This window comes from Vicia villosa, linkage group LG5 (assembly GCF_029867415.1).
Source record: "Vicia villosa cultivar HV-30 ecotype Madison, WI linkage group LG5, Vvil1.0, whole genome shotgun sequence".
In the NCBI taxonomy this organism is placed as follows: domain Eukaryota; kingdom Viridiplantae; phylum Streptophyta; class Magnoliopsida; order Fabales; family Fabaceae; genus Vicia; species Vicia villosa.
The window spans coordinates 166839929-166859904 of record NC_081184.1 but is presented as its reverse complement, the minus strand read 5'-3'; the positions used below and the strand labels follow the sequence as shown (position 1 = coordinate 166859904).

The following is a 19976-nucleotide window of genomic DNA, read 5'->3' as shown; positions in this document are numbered from 1 at the left end:
TAGAGAAAATAAATAACACAAACCACAATACATTGACATAACGTGAGAATTACAAAATATGAAAAAAAACCACAACCTTTGACAAATGATAGAAAACCAAAAAATAACACTAGATATAAACTATTACAAGACATAAACTATACTCAACAACCTTACTATTCTTAACCCACACAAACTTATTTTTACAATATTAGATTCTATAAAACTTTTTCAAGATGTATATTTTATATAGTTTTTTTTAAACACACTACAATATTTTTAGAAGTTGACGATGACGAATTTGAAAATTGGATTAAGTGCATTCAAGGTTTCATGCATTTAGAGTATTCGTGACTGTTTGATAATGATAGAACAATTTATTAATAAAATAAATATGAAATAGATGTCGGTAACAAAAGTAGAAAAAAAAATTTAAATAACAAGGTTTAAAAAAAAAATTACCAAAAAAACAAGTTTTTCAAAAAATTTACCAAAGTGTCTAGGTTTTGAAGACCCCCTGGAGTATGCGCCAAATGAATTGGCGCATTAGTATAAAAATTAGGAGTATGCGCCAAATGGTTTGGCGCAAATGTGAAATTTTTTTTTTTTTTTTTTTTACTTTTCAACATTTACGCCAAATGAATTGGCTAACTCAAAAAATTTTATACTAATGCGCCAAATGGTTTGGCGCATACTCTAGGGGGTCCTGCAAAACCTAGACATTTTGGTAAATTTTTTGAAAACCTTGTTTTTTATGTAATTTTTTTTATAAACATTGCTATTTAAATTTTTTCATCACAAAAGTATATATGATTGCTTTATTATTGGAAGAGAATAAAAAAAAAGCAAAAGAAATAGTGAAGAAAGAGTTATGAAATAGAAACGGCAAAAGTGGAAATAGTTTTTGTTTGTAATAACCGAAACGGAAGCAAAGGTTGAAAGACAAGATTGATTTGAGAACGTTTAGTTTGGCGCTTTCTACGCCCAAAGCAATGCCACTCTTGATCTTTGAATCATTCTTCACTCTCTCTCTCTCTAAAAAAACCTAACTGTTCAAAATCCACTCTCTCATTCCAACAATGAATATCGAATGTGTGTAAACGCGGTTTCTGTTAGATCCAGATTCATGGGGATTTGCTTCAGCATTGAAGAAAAACACGTTTCCCATTCCGATTCTAAACCTAAACCTAATTCCATTTCCACTGGTAATTTCATTTCATTTTATTTCTCTAAAATCTATTATTATCCGTTTTTCGCTTAACCGATCATACTGTGATTCAGATTCGGTTGGAAATGTATCCGCTGCACGAACGACTCCATTAGGTACTGGTTCGATGAATATCAAAGAACTTCGAGAAGGTGCTGGATACAGCAACGTGCTTATTTTTACCTATAACGAATTGAGGCTTGCGACGAAGCAGTTTCGGCCTGATTTTATACTTGGAGAAGGTGGATTTGGTGTTGTGTATAAAGGTGTTATTGATGATAGTGTAAGAGCGGGTTATAAATCCACTGAAGTCGCTATTAAGGAACTTAATCGCGAAGGGTTTCAAGGCGATAGGGAATGGCTTGTAAGTCACTCACTTTGATGTTAGTTGTTGATGTTGTCTATTTAATGCATATCAGCATTCTTCATAGTTGAATTTAATGTATCACATTAATGGTTTTACCAAAAAAAAAACACATGAATGGTTGTTAATAATGTGTGTTTTTTTTGGTACAAGTTTTTAATGTGTGTTTTATAGTAGTACTAAGTTGGCTTGGTTTAGAGTGAAATGATTTTTGATTGAATATTTTTACTTTAACAAAAAGTTTAATGTGAAATTTACGGTAGATTTGTTGAACTCAAAGCGAAAGATATTTTACATCTAGTTAGGTTTTGTGTCAAAATCAATTTTACAAGAGGCAAAATCAACCAATTCTGATACAGTCCAACGTGAAACGAAGTACACTTAATTTTATGGTTGAACAATGACATTGATGGTTAGAGTGGTGAGAAAGGTTTTATGGGAGTGAGCATTGGATGTGATCAAACTGAAATGGTCTGGTTTTGCTTGCATTGCAGGCTGAGGTTAATTATTTGGGTCAATTCAGTCACCCGAATCTTGTGAAGCTCTTTGGATTCTGCTGTGAGGATGAACACCGCTTGTTGGTCTATGAATACATGGCTAGTGGGAGCTTGGAGAAACATCTTTTTCGTAGTAAGCTTTGCATAATTTACTTTTGAATGGAATTAACATATGGGCCCAAAGCCTCGTCTTATCATCAATTTATGTCTTTAGTGTCCCATTTCTCATGATTCTTGCCGTTCTATTGTTTTAGTGCATTGATTGAATAAATCAATTTAATGGTATACTGAGGAAAAACTTGATAAGGAAACTGCCTCTTGCAGTCCTAATCATCCCATTGTTTCTTAATTGTAGGAGCCGGCTCAACATTGACTTGGTCAAAAAGAATGAAGATTGCTTTGCATGCTGCAAGAGGGCTTGCTTTTCTTCATGGTGCAGAAAGGCCCATCATATATCGTGACTTTAAGACTTCAAATATCTTACTAGACGCGGTGTGTTGTCTTCTAATCTGCTAAGTTTTATTTCCAACTTTTTGTTTACTAGAGGTGAGATCTTTAGTGTAATAGAAAGTTGCTTCTTTTAAACATTATTAGGTTTATTTGGGTTTTGCATAAGTATCATTCCGAATTGTTCAACCTGAATTACTAGACACTTGAACTTAAAAAGGCTCAGATGAAGTTTTATTTGAGCATCCTTATGGTCTCGGATAATGAGGTATTTAGCGTTATATAAAGTTGCTTCTTTTAATCATTATAAGATTTTTTTTTTGGATCTTGCAAATTTGAAAGGGAAAAATAGGAACAATTATCATCATATCCATAAGTATAATTCCTAATTGTTCAACCTGACTTGCTATACCCCTGAACTTAAAAAGACTTCGGAGAAGTTTTATTTTGGCATCTTTATGGTCTTGGTAATGGTTTCTTCAGAGAGATAACCCAACAAATCGCAGAGGTTTGTGAGCTTTGTTTCTATTGTCACGTAGTTGCTGTTGATTTTTCTTAAGGATTCTTATTCTCAGCATTCATATTTATCTACTCCCTTCCCCAATAATTCATTAATCTATCATCAATCAGAAGAGGAAAATATGACTATCCTACTCAATAGCATCACAAATCATCTTTTTTTTAGAAGTGAAGTTTATGTAGGTTTCAGCTATCTAATGTTGAGGTATTGAGGCATAAACCTGCAGGATTTCAATGCAAAGCTTTCAGACTTTGGCCTTGCGAAGGATGGACCGATGGGGGACCAAACACATGTTTCAACACGAGTGATGGGCACATATGGATATGCTGCTCCGGAGTATGTCATGACTGGTAAGTTACTAGAATCTATTTTTGCTGAATTATTGCCATTTATCTACACTTTTTGCCACTTTAAAAATTCCAGTAGCTTTTTTTCTGAAGTCCAATATATATATTTATATTATTAACTTGTTAAGGTATGGGAAACTGATAATCTTCTCTTGTTGGCAAGTGATGATCAATCCACTACTTTAACATATGTATCCAATATCCATTATCATAGGTCAGTTGAGATAATTTCTGTTTTGTAACCAATTTGTCAATACGAACAGGGCATTTGACTGCTCGAAGTGATGTGTATGGTTTTGGGGTGGTGCTACTTGAATTGCTTATTGGCAGGAGAGCACTAGATAAGAGCAGGCCTAGCCGAGAGCACAACTTGGTTGAGTGGGCACGACCGCTATTGAATCATAACAAAAAACTTCTGAAAATTTTAGACCCGAAAATAGAAGGGCAATATTCAAGTAAAACAGCAACAAAGGCAGCCCAATTAGCATATCAATGTCTTAGCCAAAACCCGAAAGGCAGACCTCTAATGAGCCAGGTGGTTGAAATCCTTGAAAGCTTTCAGTCAAGTGGGGGAAATGAGGAAGATCAAATCCTTCAAAGTGGTGGTAGCAGTATAACTCTTTATGAGGTTCCAAAGAGCAGCAAAGATACTCCAACTTAGGGCTTAACCAAACTGCAAATAACAAGGTATATAGGTGAGGCTAGCCCATGAAAAAGAAGAACGCGTCCCTTTTCGTAGACTATAAATTATGTTCTTCACCTGATTCTGGCGTTCGTAGATAAGTCGACTTCTAGAAGTTGAAGTTTTGTCTGTGTCGGGTAATTAAAAGTTTGTCGAAAATGTTTATAGATGGATCCCAATGATGTTTCCTGATAGAATTTGGCACAAAGGCAATTATGTAGCTTAAGCATTTCACTTCAATTATTCTTGTTTCCAATTTTGAATCATTAGGATGATGTTTATTGGAATGTTTCATGTAGTTAATTTCAAACATTTCTTTCTTAATTTGAGAGGTTATTTGATTATATCTTGGGATGCAAAGCCATAATCCTTCCGTTATAACTACAACGCAAGTCACCGCAGTAGAAGAATATGGACTATTTGATTAATTTTATGCTTCATATCATGTCATCTTGTCTGTCGATTCCTCAAACTCGGTAACAGAATCTTCAAGAGCGTTGAGGAAAGACAAACCTGTGAACTTATAAGTAGATGTAGTAGTAGTTTTTTTTTAATCTTTTTTTCTTCACTTTTTTATTTCTTATTCTAAAACACATGAAGTCACTTTAGAGTGTACATGCTTATTCTATCATAACTAGAGGTTTCAAAATGGATCTGTCTATTGGATGGATCTACAAGTCTTATATTTTAAGAGGAATGTTGTTTCCATCCTTAAGGGTGTGCCCCATATCTCTCTGGAAATTCGAATTGCCCTTAATGCGTTTGGAGATGCATATTCAAAAGCATTCAAAATCATAAAAACTTTTAAATTTATGATATCCTTTTGTGACTCGGTAATTTTTTCCAGATGGGAAGATGCAGGAGGCATGAGTCGTCATCAAGGGTGATGTTCATCTTGCCTATAGAAAGGTGGAAATATGACGGCTTTCAAACAATGAGCTGTTCTAACTCCAATATCTTTTGGTCGTGGTTAACCGATTTCAAACAATGATGCTTATGTAAAAAAATATCACCATCGGTATCGATTTAATTAGTTTAAAACATATGTATTACAAAAGAAAATAAACATACATCTCCTTTTCAAACATGCCTAACAACATGGTTTGCATATAGGTAAAGTAAGGAGGTGTCAAATGAGCCTCTTGGATAACTCTCTAAAGAGGCATCAATAGTGGGTCCCTCTTAGACTTAAGGGGGTTCAGGTGCTGATGCATCATCTGGGTACTCGTGGCCTCATGAAGTAAAGGCCTAAGACAGGCGGTTACGTGAAGTACAACCAGATGATTGGGAACCTCGGCGGTGCGAACCATCAAGCAACTAATCACTGAATAATGACGTTGTGGTCCTGGCTGCGGCCCATTCACGTTGTACCGACGCGGTTTGCGATACATGACCGAGCCTAATTATGTCGGGTGTAGTGGTGCGAAAATTGAAATTAAACTATTGATTACCTTAATTCACAAAGCAAGAGTCTCCACCAAACTTTATTTTTTTCAAAAGAGGAAAGGGGAAAGTATCAATAAAACTCACAAAGAAAAGATCTAGATAAAAGTGTTAGTTATGCATGACGAATGTATTAGCATCCCTCACATTTGTGATACTCCAGAAGAACCTTTTAAAAGTCTGTGTTTTTAAAGGCTAAAGTGGTTTGTCTGCAAAAGATTGAAGATATGTGAAAAGAAATGTTTTTTTATTATTTTTTTGTGCTCGACAAGACTTCGAGAGTCTTGTGCCTAGGTATCCTCCATGTGCAATGAAGAAGTCAGAGTCTCGTAGTTCGTGGTGATAGTAATCACAGAGGATTGTTGATAGATTTTAGCGAGAGATACTCAATCATGTTCAAATAATGTTTGCATCACTACAAGATTGGATAATTGAATCATTCGTAAAACAAATTATGGCCATCATCACATTCGAGTAGAAAACATTCGATCTTCACAGGTGGAAGTATGTTTGCATTTGAAATTGATCAAGTGTCTTGTCTATGAAAAGATTTTAAATTGAAAAGCCAAGTGGCAAAAAGATTTGAATGAGTTTAAAGTTGTTTTTAGAGTTTTTGAAAGTGTTTGAATATGCTTAAGTGTTTTAGCATTGATTTGAGAAAAAAAGTTTCTGATCACTTGACAAAGTCAAGGTTTATTGTGAAAAGAGTTTGAAGTTTAAAAGCAAGGTTGATGGCGATGCACAAGACAATCGACTTACAAAACATGAGGTATGACTTGGTTTATGGACCAAGAATGCAGTGGCATGGTCAACGATGATGCACAAGACAATCGACTTACAAAGAGTGAGCTAAGGCTTGATATATGAACTAAGAGTGTGGGGGTAAACAATTTATTTACGCAAACAAGTAAACAAGCAAATAAGAAAGCTAAAGATAGAGAAAGCGGTAAAATTATTACAAGGCTTCAAAAATGGGGAATACAACTTGCAAAATGGGAATAAAAGTAATATAAGTCAATACAAACAAGTCCATACTAACAAGCATACAAAAAGATTAAACATAAAAATGGTAAGATAGTTAAAGGTGCAAGTGTACTAGCAAAGTTGGCTAGTCTTCTAGACGATTAATTGGAACAATTAATAGAATAAGTCTCACTATAAGAAAGTCTGGGATCAAGCTATGGTGTGCAAGTGAGGTTGATTGCGATGCTTGAAAGCGACCGACTTATGGTAGAAAATGGCTCGCAATCGAATATTAGTTATTTGAAAAAGCCTTAATGTATGAAATGCTTGATGATATAACAAAGAGAATAGTAAGGGTGTGTTTGGTTCGAGGTAGATGGAGGGGAGGGGAGGAGAAATTTTTAATTAAATATGTTTGGTTAAAATTTTAGGAGGGGAAAAGAGGGGAGGGGGAGCAAAATCACTTAAAAATACATTTTTTGTGTCCCTCCGAATCGGGGGAATTTGGAGGGGAGGGAATATGAATTTTTATATTTAAAAATTACTATATTTTCTAAAATATCCTCAGTTTAATTTTAGTATTTCAAAATTATTTATTTATTCGTGTTATTGCTTCTTTTCTGTGTGATTTTTCTTGAATTCTTCAATCAACTTATTATAATTATTCTCCACATTTAAATTACTTTCGAATTTTTGTCCTTAATATAAATCATAATCATTGCACTTTTTATTTTCTTATATCTCTTTTATGTTTATTTATTTTATTTTTTCTTCTAATTTTGTTATGTATTCTATCATATTTTCTTTTATATCAAATTTTAAATCATTCATTTTAATTTTTTTATTCATTTTATTAAAAAAATATAAATCATTGATATTCAATAATAAATTATTCTATGTATTTGATGTGTTAAATGATTCATCACAATTTAAAAGTTGTTATCAACATATATTTTAATTTGTATATGAGCGTTATAATTCAAATTAAGTGCACTTAATTTTTAACGTTATGTGATAAATTAAAACTTTTTTTTGACAGAAAATTAAAACTCTTTTAATCACTCAATATCATCAATTTTATTACTAAAAAAATATGTATGAGTTTTCAACATTTGAATATCATATCACTTATATAAGATCATAAATATAAAAATGTAAACTATTAATAAAACTGCTCTCCTCCCCTCCTGAACCAAACATATTTTTAATTAAAATCCCTCTCTTCCCCTCCTCTCGTTTGAACTAAACACTTATCTAATTAAAAATAAATCCCTCCCTTCCTCTCCCCCTCATTTGAACCAAACAGACCCTAAAGAAAAGTGGTAAATATTATTACATCACAATGGGGAGTGAAATTAGGGGTGGCAAAACGGGCCGTGGCCCGCCGGCCTGGTCCGCGCACCTGCCAAAAAATGGCGGGTTGGGTTGGGATTTTAGGCCCGCTGCTCGCCAAAGTCCGCCCCGCCAAAATCCGCCGCCCACCAATGCCTGCCTTTTAGTTAATTATAGTAATTACAATTTTAAATAGTTTATTTTATATATTTATTTGTAAATATATGTAATACTTTTAAAGTAAAAATTGTTAAAAAGTTGCTTTTATAAAAAATTGTTTTAAAAAATAAGTGAAAATTTTAATTAAAAGGTAACAAAAACCTATTAATCTATTAAAAAATAAAAAAATATATATAAAAAAAATGCCGGGGCAGACATGATTTTTATGTCCATTTCACTTGGCGGGCATGCCTGCCCCGCTCATTTTTTGGCGGGCTTAAGGCGGGACGGGCGGCGGGCAGGGCGGGCGACCCGTTTTGCCACCCCTAAGTGAAATACATTTTTACCGAATGAGAATAATGAAATAAAATGTAGAACATTACATAGAAGGAAAAGATTAATCACACAATACAAAACCGAATCAAATAAAATATATTAGAATGATTAATTAAATGAAATGAAATTATTTAATAAAATTAATCAAAATGAATGATTATTTTAATTAAATTGAACCATTTAAAATAATTAATTCAATATTTTTTTTTGTATTTATTTAATTTTATAAACTAAACAAATAATAAAGAAATAGTAAAGAACAAAATATAATGGGCTAAAAAGAAAGTAAAAATGGGGTGCAAGGAGATATGGGATGCTGGCCCAATAGCAGGCCTTGAACCAATTTGAATCAGCCATGAGGTATGGAAGGTGATGCGCTGGGTCCAGCAGGGCTTGGCCCAAGTTTTGAAAAGTTTGGAAGAATAGTGTGATCCGTGTGATTCTTTATAGAAATTCTTAAATATTTTTAAAATTTCATAAAAAAATTTAAATATTCTAAAATATTTTTTTCGTTCTTTCGAAAAAAACTTAATTTTTTATTTTTTTGAAAAAAAACCCGACTTTTCGTTTCTCTGAAAAAACTCGTTTATTTGTTTTTCTGGAAAAAACTCAACTTTTTCGTTTTTCACAAAAACTCGGTTTTTTTTGTTTTTCCAAAAAAACTCGACTTTTTTTGTTTTTCAGGAAAAATTCAATTTTGTCGTTTTTCCCAAAAATAACTCGATTTTTTTCGTTTTTCCAAAATAACTCGAGTTTTCGTTTTTCTGAAAAAAAACTTGATTTTTCGTTTTTCAGAAAAAACTTGATTTTTTCGTTTTTTCAGAAAAAACTTTAGTTTCAGTTTTTTCGAAAAACCTCGAATTTTTCGTTTTTTTTCCCGCAAAAATACGATTTTTTCGTTTTTCCAAAATAACTCGATTTTTTCATTTTAAAAAAATTAAAGTATAAAATAAAGATTATTGGATTATCAAAATGTGTTGGATGAATTTAATTTATCCATGTAAATAAATGGATGGATTTAATCCATCCATTAACTAATTTTTTTATGTGGTGGATGGATTGGATGAATTTTTTGGTGGATGGATTTTAGTTTAATAGACCTACTTGAATGACTTCAAATCAAATATGGGTCCACATTCATGCTAAAGAATTTCCGGTAAAAACTCACGAAATTTTTTAGAAATTTGGTATTTTTCGAAATATCCGGTACACCCCTTCAAATTTTCGACAGAAACGTAGTTTTTTTAAAAAATAGTCAATTTTAGCACGGGTATAATGATAAAAACATAGCTGTGGGTGATATGTTTTATTTTAAGGGTGGCAAGTAAATTTCTCCTGAATTGAATGGCAACATGGCTCAACAAAAATTGGAAATCTTGGACTCAAACAATAAATGGGCCCTTGCAAATATTTCAAATGGACCTTGTAATCTTCTTTACTTTGCGCCCACCTTAAAACAATAAAATACAAACAACAAAAGAAAATAAAAAAAGAAAAAATGATTTATTCATTTTAATTTAAAATTCAACTTAAATTGAATTAAAAATTAAAACTATAAATCTAAAAACACTGAAAAAACAAACAAAAATACTATTAATCGTAAAAGCGAATAATAATGCGCAAAATGAACATGTATATATTTTTTCATTTTCTTATAGAAATACAAATTTAAATGAATAAATAATACTACATTTTTTTTTTAGACAAAATGAAATGGTGAATGCAATATGATTGACTTTCTTTTTTATTGACCTTTGCTATGCATCAAATGAAATAATAAGGGGAGAAATGAGTTATTACATCAGGACTGTTTTCATCTATTGCACATGCGACAAAACTAGATTTCCACATCACACATTCAACCAAATTTGTGTCAAACACAAATTCAGAGATACATCTCTGAAAATAACATGGGGAAAATCAGATGCGCGGCGATTTTGCAGAAATGACAGAAACGCCATTGGAATCCTCTATTACTATTTTTCAATTGTGTCATTTAATTATTACTAAGTACACTACTTTCAAGTACATATTAGTAATGTTAATTTAGTAAAAGTGCAATTTCTTATGGCAATATTATTGCATTCTTTAATATGGGTGAACAATTTTTTTTTATTTTTTTTTGCTTTCGCACCTGTTCCGACCTACATAGTAGATCGACTAATCCGGCTCGTGCTACGGAGGCACGTGCACTGGCCAAGCATTGTTTCTGCCAAGAATCGAACTCGGAATTTCCCGAATATCGTCCTTTGCAGAGACTCGTTTGCCACTCAAGCCCAAGCACTTGGTTATATGGGTGAACAACTTTAAACGACAATCTTTTTGAAACGGAAAAGAATATAATAAATGTTAATGATTTAACTGTCAAGTCAATAATTCTCATTGAATATATTGATAGATCAACTCCATAAATTTCTATAAAATTCTAAAAGATTATTTGATAGTGAATTAGATAATTTCAAATGAAGGTATGATAACATTTACGTCTCTATTTAGTGGGATACACTTGATTGTCGTTGTTATTTTTGAACATATGTTAAATATTTTGAAAACTATATGGACACTGTTTTAAAAATTAGACTGAGTCTGCGATCGAACTAGGAATTGGAGGGTCATTTGTTTAGTTTGATTGCTGGATTGGTAAACTTATGAATCGGCGTGAACCGGACAAAATCGATAAAAATTAGAAAATCGGAGGTTTTAGAAAATTGACAAGTTAAATGCTTGCTTTTTTCTTAGACAAAACAACGCCGTTTTGATCATTTAAAAAAATAAAATAAAATAAAAATATAAGTAGACTTTCTTAAATATTTATTTGAAACAACTTTTCCTTCTTAAAATTAAATTTATTAGACCGTTTATTTTGTTATTTAATTTATGTTGCAATTAGACTTTGTTAAAAATTTATTTAGATTTATACTTTCTACTATTTTGTTGTGTGTGATGACTATTTTTTGAATTGGAATTTAAAGAATAAAATTATGATCTTTTGAAATTTTGTAGGTGTCATATTTTTTAAATACCGATTCATTCGGTTCGATTGGTTTAATAACTATATAATTTTGTTATAAAGACTAATTTATTCTACCGAGTTATATGATTTAATCCGGTTTAGTCATGTGATTTGACCGTGATCTAGTGGTTCAACTAGTAGATCAATGATCTAATAGTCTCAATGATTTGATGTTCAATCCAAGTTGCAAAACATTAATATAAAGGTACCAAAGAAGGGAATGAAGATGAAGTTCAAGTGTTAGATGGACGGCGTGTAAATCAACTATGGATAGAGGCTGTTTGGGGTCGTAACCGCGGTCTATAGTGCAACAAATTTAGCTTTTAATCCTAAGTGTGGATAAAAAAAAAATTTACCCAACAATCTCAAACTCCTCACCACTATATGTTTGGGATTTCATTAGAAGCGAAAGATCAGCTAGAATTAGAGCTGGACATTATCGAGTTACTACCGAGGATGGAAAGGGAGATGAATTTTTGGAAGGAATTATGAAGAAGAAATTTGACGCTACAACTAGCGGATCACATCCTTATCATAATGATGACGAATTGAACAATAAGTCATTAGATGAAAAAACAGATTATGCATTTTATTCTAAGGGAAAAGCTAACATGTGCCCCAAGGGCACAAGTTAATTAGATATTTATAGATATTTATAGAAATATTTTTTTGGAACGCGTGCATTCAATGTATCGAAATTTTAAATATGACTTTATTGCATTTAATTACATTTAACTTTTTCTAATTATAGTATCCTTAATATGTGCCCTAAGGGCACATGTTAACATGACCCTTATTCTAAAACTTATAGTTTACCAAAGTAAGTTCTCATTTCAAAGTTGTAAATGTTTGAAGGTCTGTGTCCCAGGTGCTGTCATTTTTTACATACATAATACAGGTACTCTAAAGTGGATACTCACTTTGGAGCTTAAAATAAAGGGTTATTACTATTTTACCCCTTGCTATATAGGTCATTTCTGGTTTACCCCTGTAATTTTTTTTTTTTGAAAAACAACTTTGTCATTTCAAAATACTAACTTTTTAGCCCATAAAGTCAAAATCCTCAGGAAAATCTGCAGGTTTCCTGCGGATTTTATTTTGGATTTTCCTGCGGATTTTGACTTTAGGGGCTAAAAAGTTAGTATTTTGAAATGACAAGGTTGTTTTTCAAAAAAAAAAATTTACAGGGGGTAAACCAGAAATGACCTATATGGCAGGGGATAAAATAGTATTAACCCTAAAATAAATAATATAACCCTTCAGGCATGTCATAGAAAATTTTGAGTTTGTTGAAATGACAACTCTTCATTTGCTCACTTTACTATACGATTGCTTAAGAAGATCCAAATCCTTTGCAAACTATGTTCTAATTGCCTGTAAATGTTTAATTATGTTTTAATTTGGGTGTTTCTCTTAGGAAAATCACTACACCGCTCCAATATTCAAAGTGCATCACAAGAAAATAAATAAATATAGAAATTATGATTTGTTTAAACGATCCTTACCCGGTTGATGGATGTAGCAAGTGCTGGATGGTTAGGTTCGTGCATTATGATTTTGGCCTTAAAAATTAAGCTAGAGGTTTATGTTTTACATAAATGATTACCTATTTTATTAGTTATTGTGCATCTTGGTATCATATGTTGTTTATCTTTTACATAAATGATTGTGATAAGCCAAATGCTTTGAGGGATTTAGATGAATCTTTTAATTATACATGTATGGTTAAAATTAGATATAATTTAAGACTAATTTCAACCAACTACTAGGGAAGAAGTCATGTTTCGGTAGAAATACATGATTGAGATAGCGATCGTTATTTATCACTTATATGCACTCAAAGTTGTTGACTTTAGCATTAGTTGGACCGATACTAACCGTATTTTAGAGTAGGCTAAATCGAGGCTACCATAATTTATTGACTTTTTTAGGTTGACCGTAGAGTTGGAACTGAGGTTAAATTTATTTATTGACTTTTATTTGTTAATGGTAGAGTCGGCTTAGCTGACGCTAAAGATATGTATTGACTTTTCGAGGTTGACTATAGAGTCGGCTAGGCCGATGCTAACTATATTTGTTGACTTTAGAGTCTACTCGTGCAACGCTACACATATTTGTTGATTTTTCCTTTTGAAAAAGGTAGAGTCGGTCTATGTTAGCATCAACTTAGCCTTCGTTAAGCTGAAGCCAATTAGCCTCGGTCGTCTAACAACCGACGCTACGTCGTAGCTTCGTAGGTTTTATCCAAGGCCTGACACCGACGCTAGATCCATATTAGTGTCCGTTTTTAGACTTTTAGCATCGACTTTTGCAGGATATACAATTCTGTTGTGAAAAACGATACCAATAACAAAGTATAATAGGGAATTATAGGGGAGAAGAAGAACACAAGAATTGGTTATAACTGCTATTCTTTTACTTTCTCTTAAAACAAGATTACAAGTTTACAAGAATAACAAATAACCTCTCTCACCCTAAATTAGGATTTGCAGCTTAGCAATGATGAGAGACTAGTATGCTATTTATAATAAAACCTAACATACTAACTAATGGGCTTTTTCAGCAAGGCCCATTACACAAGCCAACTTAATACACAAGCTAACTTAACAAATTAGGGTTTAAACACTAAAACCTAATTTAACATGCTAACAACCCTAGCATCTTCGACATCTGCATGCTAGACCCATCTTCGACTACAGCATGTACGCTTCGACACCAGCATGTGAACAATCCTTCGACTTCATGCTTAACTCTGTCGAACTGTCGAACCAAGAAGCTACCCTTCGACAATACTAGAGTTCGATCCAATATCTCACAAATCTCCACCTTGGACCTAACTCTACAACGTCAAGGAACAGACTAGCTTTCTTCATGCAGTTTTATCAACTGCATACAGTGGAAAAACTTGCAACTCGGCAATGTCTTGGTGATCATATCAGCAGCATTGTCTTCAGTCGAAACCTTCAGCACTTGGACTTCTCCACGCTCGATTACTCCTCTGACGAAATGCAGCCTCACATCAATGTGCTTAGTTCGCTCATGATAGGCTGAATTCTTCGACAGGTGTATTGCACTTTGACTATCACATTTAACAGTGATACCTCGACCTTGAAGTTTCAGCTCATTCGCAAAACCTTCAAGCCACAATGCTTCTTTCACAGCTTCAGTTAGGGCAATATACTCCGCTTCAGTGGTTGATAGAGCAACAACCTTCTAAAGTGTTGCTTTCCAACTAATTGCAGTGCCAAACATAGTGAAAACATATCCAGAAATAGATTTTCTGGAATCCATACAACCTGCATAATCAGAGTCGACATATCCTTCTATTACTGCTTTACTATCTTCACCCAAGGCTCCACCATAAATTAGGACTCTATTCAGAGACCCATTTATGTACCTTAAAATCCACTTCAATGCTTGCCAGTGAGCCTTTCCAGGATTCGCCATGTACCTGCTTACAAGACTTACTGCGTATGCTATGTCGGGTCTAGTACAAACCATAGCATACATCAAAGAACCGACTATATTAGCATATGGGATGCTATTCATATAGGCTCTTTCGACATCAGTACTGGGACACTGATCAATACTCAGCTTGAATTGAGGGTTTGTTGGAGTCACAACTGGCTTCGAATTCGACATACCAAACTTTTCAAGAATCTTCCGTAGATATGCCTCTTGAGATAGGCGTAACTTCGACTTCTTTCTATCTCTTCGAATGTCAATTCCAAGAATCCTGGAAGCAGCTCCCAGATCCTTCATATCGAACTCCTTATTGAGTTCAGCCTTCACCCTCATCACATCTTCGACACTGTTGCTTGCTATGCGAATATCATCCACATAAAGAACCAAAATAACAAATGAATTACCAGGTCGAAATCTGAAGTAAACGCAGTGGTCGAACTGACTTCTAATGAAACTTATGCGTGCCATGAACTTGTCGAATCTCCTATTCCACTGTCGAGGAGATTGTTTCAGACCATACAAAGATCTCTTTAACTTGCACACATAATCTTCCTTCCCCTTTTCGACATACCCTTCAGGTTGCCTCATCAGGATCGTTTCATCTAGATCACCATACAAGAACGCAGTCTTCACATCCATCTGTTCCAGTTCAAGATCGAACTGTGCCACCATGGTAAGCAACATTCGAATGGACCTATGCTTCACAACAGGAGAAAACACATCATTGAAGTCGACACCTTCTTTCTGAGTGAAACCCCTTGCAACTAACCTTGCCTTGTATCTTTTCGACGTCACTCCTTCAATTCCTTCCTTAACTTTGAAAATCCATTTACAGCTGACAAACCTTGCCCCAACAGGTTTCTTGATCAGTTCCCAAGTATGATTATCATGAAGAGATTTCATCTCATCATCCATGGCCTTCAGCCATTCAGTCTTATTTCGACTCCTCATAACTTCCTTATAGTCTCTAGGTTCTTCGTCTAGAACCTCACTTGCAGAGATTAAGGCATAAGCTATAAGATCTGCATATCCAAGTCTCTGAGGTGGCTTGATGACTCTTCTCGACCTATCTCTCGACAATAGGTAGTCATCGTCAGTTTCCTCAACTTCAGCATCTTCTGCTTCTTCTTCGACTTCATCTGGGATATGCAATTCAGCATCAACATGCTCCACCTCAACAGGAATCTCTACCTGTTCCAGCTCTTCGTCAGATGTTTCTGTACTTCGACCAACATCATCAGTTTTCTTAAAAGCCATTTCAACTTCATTGAAAACTACATCTCGACTGGTGATACACCTCCTGTGACCTGGCTCTAGGCACCATAGCCTATAAGCTTTGACTCCTTCAGGGTATCCCATGAACATGCATTTCAGAGCTCTAGGTTCGACCTTGTCTTGCCTAATGTGAGCATAGGCTACGCAGCCAAATACTCTCAGTTTGTCGAGATCTGGTGGATGTCCCGACCAAACTTCTTCAGGTGTCTTCATATCTAACGCTGTCGAAGGACATCTGTTTATCAGATATGTTGCTGTCGAAACAGCCTCAGCCCAGAACACCTTTGTTAACCCCGCACTAGTCAACATGCATCTGACTCTCTCCAAAATAGTTCGATTAAACCTTTCAGCCAAACCATTTTGCTGTGGAGTACCTGCAGTAGTTCTATGTCTTGCAATACCAGAGGCAGCACAAAAACTGTCGAATGCCTCATTGCAAAATTCAAGGCCATTGTCGGTTCTCAACCTCTTGACCTTTCTGCCAGTCTGATTTTCAACCAGAGTCTTCCAACTTTTGAAATTCTCAAAAGTTTCATCCTTAGTCCTCTGGATGAATACCCATAATTTTCTGGAATAATCATCTACTATGGATAGAAAATACCTTGCTCCTGAATGTGATGGACACCTTGCAGGCCCCCAAAGATCAGCATGGATGTAATCAAGGGATCCATGTGTTCTTTGTTTGCCTTTGTTGAACTTCACTCTGCAAGATTTTCCAAGTACACAGGGTTCACAAAACTTCAGCTTTTCGACTTTGTCTCCACCAAGCAGATTTTGTTTCCCTAATTCGACCAGACCCCTTTCACTGACATGGCCCAATCTCATGTGCCAGATTTCTGTCTTCGACAAAGGTTTCGTGGATACAACATTTGTCGAACCACTTACAACTTCAGCCTCAAGGGTATACAAGCCTTGTTTCTTCACGCCTCTCAAGACTTCCTTCGAACCCTTCATGACTCTTAGGATACTTTTCTCTCCTTGGAAAACATATCCTTTCTTGTCGAATTCACCAAGAGAAAGCAGATTTCTCTTCAAATCAGGAACATACCTGACTTCAGTCAACAACCTTATTGACTCATCATGGAGCTTGAATCTCACAGATCTAACACCTGCAATCTTGCAAGCCTTGTTGTTTCCCAGCAATACTGATCCACCATCTTGATCACATAATTCCTCGAACAAGTCTTTGTTTGGAGTCATGTGCCAAGTGCAACCTGAATCCATAATCCACTCCTTCTTAGAGTCACTGCTTGAAACCACAAGAACATCAGATGATTCGAAATCATCTTGAACAATGGCAGTGTTGCCATTATCCTTACCTCCATGATATTTCAGGCGTTCAGGGCACACCTTTCTTGTGTGACCCTCCTTCTTACAATGGTAGCATCGAATGCCAGATGCTTCGCCATCGTAAGACTTCGACTGGCTTTTGCCTTTCTTCTTGTCAAACTTACCATCCTTTCGTAAGAGTTTTCCTTTAACGGCCAAACCTTCGCCAACAGTCGAAGGTTTATGCTCCTTTCGTTCATTCAAGTCCTTAGAGTACAAGGCTGATTGAACTTCTTCAAACGTCAGGGACTCCCTTCCATACAAGAGAGTTTCTTTGAAGTGAGCATGTGATCGAGGCAAAGAACACAATAGTAACAGCGCTTGATCTTCATCATCGATCTTCACATCAATATTTTCAAGATCAAGAATCAGCTTGTTGAACATATCCAACTGCTCAGCCAATACTTTGTCTTCAATCATCTTGAATGAATACAAAGCTTGCTTCAGGTAGAGTCGATTTACCAGCGATTTGGTCATATACAAACTTTCAAGTTTCACCCATAACCCTGATGCCGTCGTCTCCTTTGATACCTGCCGGAGAACCTTATCACCAAGGCTCAACAGAATTGCGCTGTGTGCTTTCTCGATCATAGTTGTCTTCTCCGCTGCCGTTAATGCAGCATTCATGACTGCCTCTCCCTTCAACGCTTCCAAACAACCCTGCTGAACCAGTAGGGCTTTCATCTTCAAGCGCCACAGACCGAAATCATTCACTCCAGTGAACTTTTCAATCTCATACTTTGTTGAAGGCATCTTCTCCACGCTCACCGCACCAATTTGTTGTGAAAAACGATACCAATAACAAAGTATAATAGGGAATTATAGGGGAGAAGAAGAACACAAGAATTGGTTATAACTGCTATTCTTTTACTTTCTCTTAAAACAAGATTACAAGTTTACAAGAATAACAAATAACCTCTCTCACCCTAAATTAGGATTTGCAGCTTAGCAATGATGAGAGACTAGTATGCTATTTATAATAAAACCTAACATACTAACTAATGGGCTTTTTCAGCAAGGCCCATTACACAAGCCAACTTAATACACAAGCTAACTTAACAAATTAGGGTTTAAACACTAAAACCTAATTTAACATGCTAACAACCCTAACATCTTCGACATCTGCATGCTAGACCCATCTTCGACTACAGCATGTACGCTTCGACACCAGCATGTGAACAATCCTTCGACTTCATGCTTAACTCTGTCGAACTGTCGAACCAAGAAGCTACCCTTCGACAATACTAGAGTTTGATCCAATATCTCACAAATTCCTTTGACGATGGTACAATCTCATTATACGAGTGTCTTCATAAAAATAGGATTTCGATTACAATCTCATCGAAGATCTCCAACACTGAAGGAATTATCTTCTATTCTATTCTAGTACGATAAACTTTACATATCAAATTGCTCCACCAAAAATATAATTTAAAAAATAACAAATTACTCCAACAAAAATATAATTTGAAAGATAGTTTATATTATTCCATCCATATGTGAATCTACCTATTAATTTATTTCAACTCTTACCATCATTCTGATTAAATATTCATTTCTGTTTTAAATTTTATTAATTTTCTAAAATTCATAGTAATAGTTGTTGAAGATATTTATCTTAAATAAAGTCTCACAATCTATTTTGTCTCCTCTCATCTCTCATCTCTCATCATATATACAAAGAGTTGCCTTCAAGACTACGTGAATTACAGATAATTCCGTCGAACTAGGAGTATCTATTCAGAGAGTTGACATTATGTTTAATAGATTTCATCTCTAATTAACATTGTGTTCAATAGATTCCATCCCTAATTAACATTGTGTTTAATAGATTCCATCTCTAATTAACATTGTGTTTAAGTTATACATGCATGATTTTATATATATAGTTAAGGAAATGTGATTTGCATGCTGGATTTAAAAAATGTGTTTATTTTTCCAATAATCGACCTTATATTTTTTTTCCAGAAAATATGTACAATATACATCGAGTTGCGATTTTAAATGTATTAATTTAACTTAGGGTTAGGGTTAGTGCTTCGCGAGAGAAACGCATTGCACGAGATCGTGATATACATTCATTACAATGTAATAAGAATCCATTGACCAAAAAAAAAAAGGGTTTAAGAATGATCCATTATGTGAGGGAAATTCTATAGTATTCTTGGTGTTTAGTATTATATTTTGACTATCTCTTTGTACTATTAATTAATCATTATACATACTGCTCTAGATCAATAGTATTCTTAGTACATATTATATTTTACTATCTCTTTATACGATATTATATATACCAATAAAATACACGTGTATGTATTCATATTACATGTTGTGATATTTTATTTGTCAGCTTTAAAATTTGTTTTCTAGATTATAATAGAATTATAAATATATACTAATAATATGCATCAATAGTTATGTATTAATCCAAATGGTATTTTAAAAAACAATGAAAATATGACCAACAAATTAAGAGAACATACTTATTATAAATTTGAAAAGGCAAGTGTTACTTATGTTATGTTGTAAATTGTGATTTCTTATATTAAAAATATTAAAAGGAAATATGTTTAAAAATCTCAAAATTAATTTGTCAACTAATTAACTTAATTTGTAGC

The 19976-nt window shown here is 34.2% G+C and overlaps 1 protein-coding gene across 1 annotated transcript; it reads left to right on the top strand.

Annotated features, from left to right (window-relative positions):
* Nucleotides 1-861: 861 nt before the first annotated feature.
* LOC131603759 (probable serine/threonine-protein kinase PBL17) lies at nt 862-4397 on the top strand. The gene is made up of 6 exons (XM_058876184.1): nt 862-1184; nt 1261-1550; nt 2045-2180; nt 2403-2539; nt 3241-3364; nt 3625-4397. The coding sequence occupies exons 1-6, from the start codon at nt 1070-1072 to the stop codon at nt 4020-4022; spliced, it is 1200 nt and encodes a 399-aa protein (XP_058732167.1). The 5' UTR covers nt 862-1069; the 3' UTR covers nt 4023-4397.
* Nucleotides 4398-19976: the final 15579 nt, after the last annotated feature.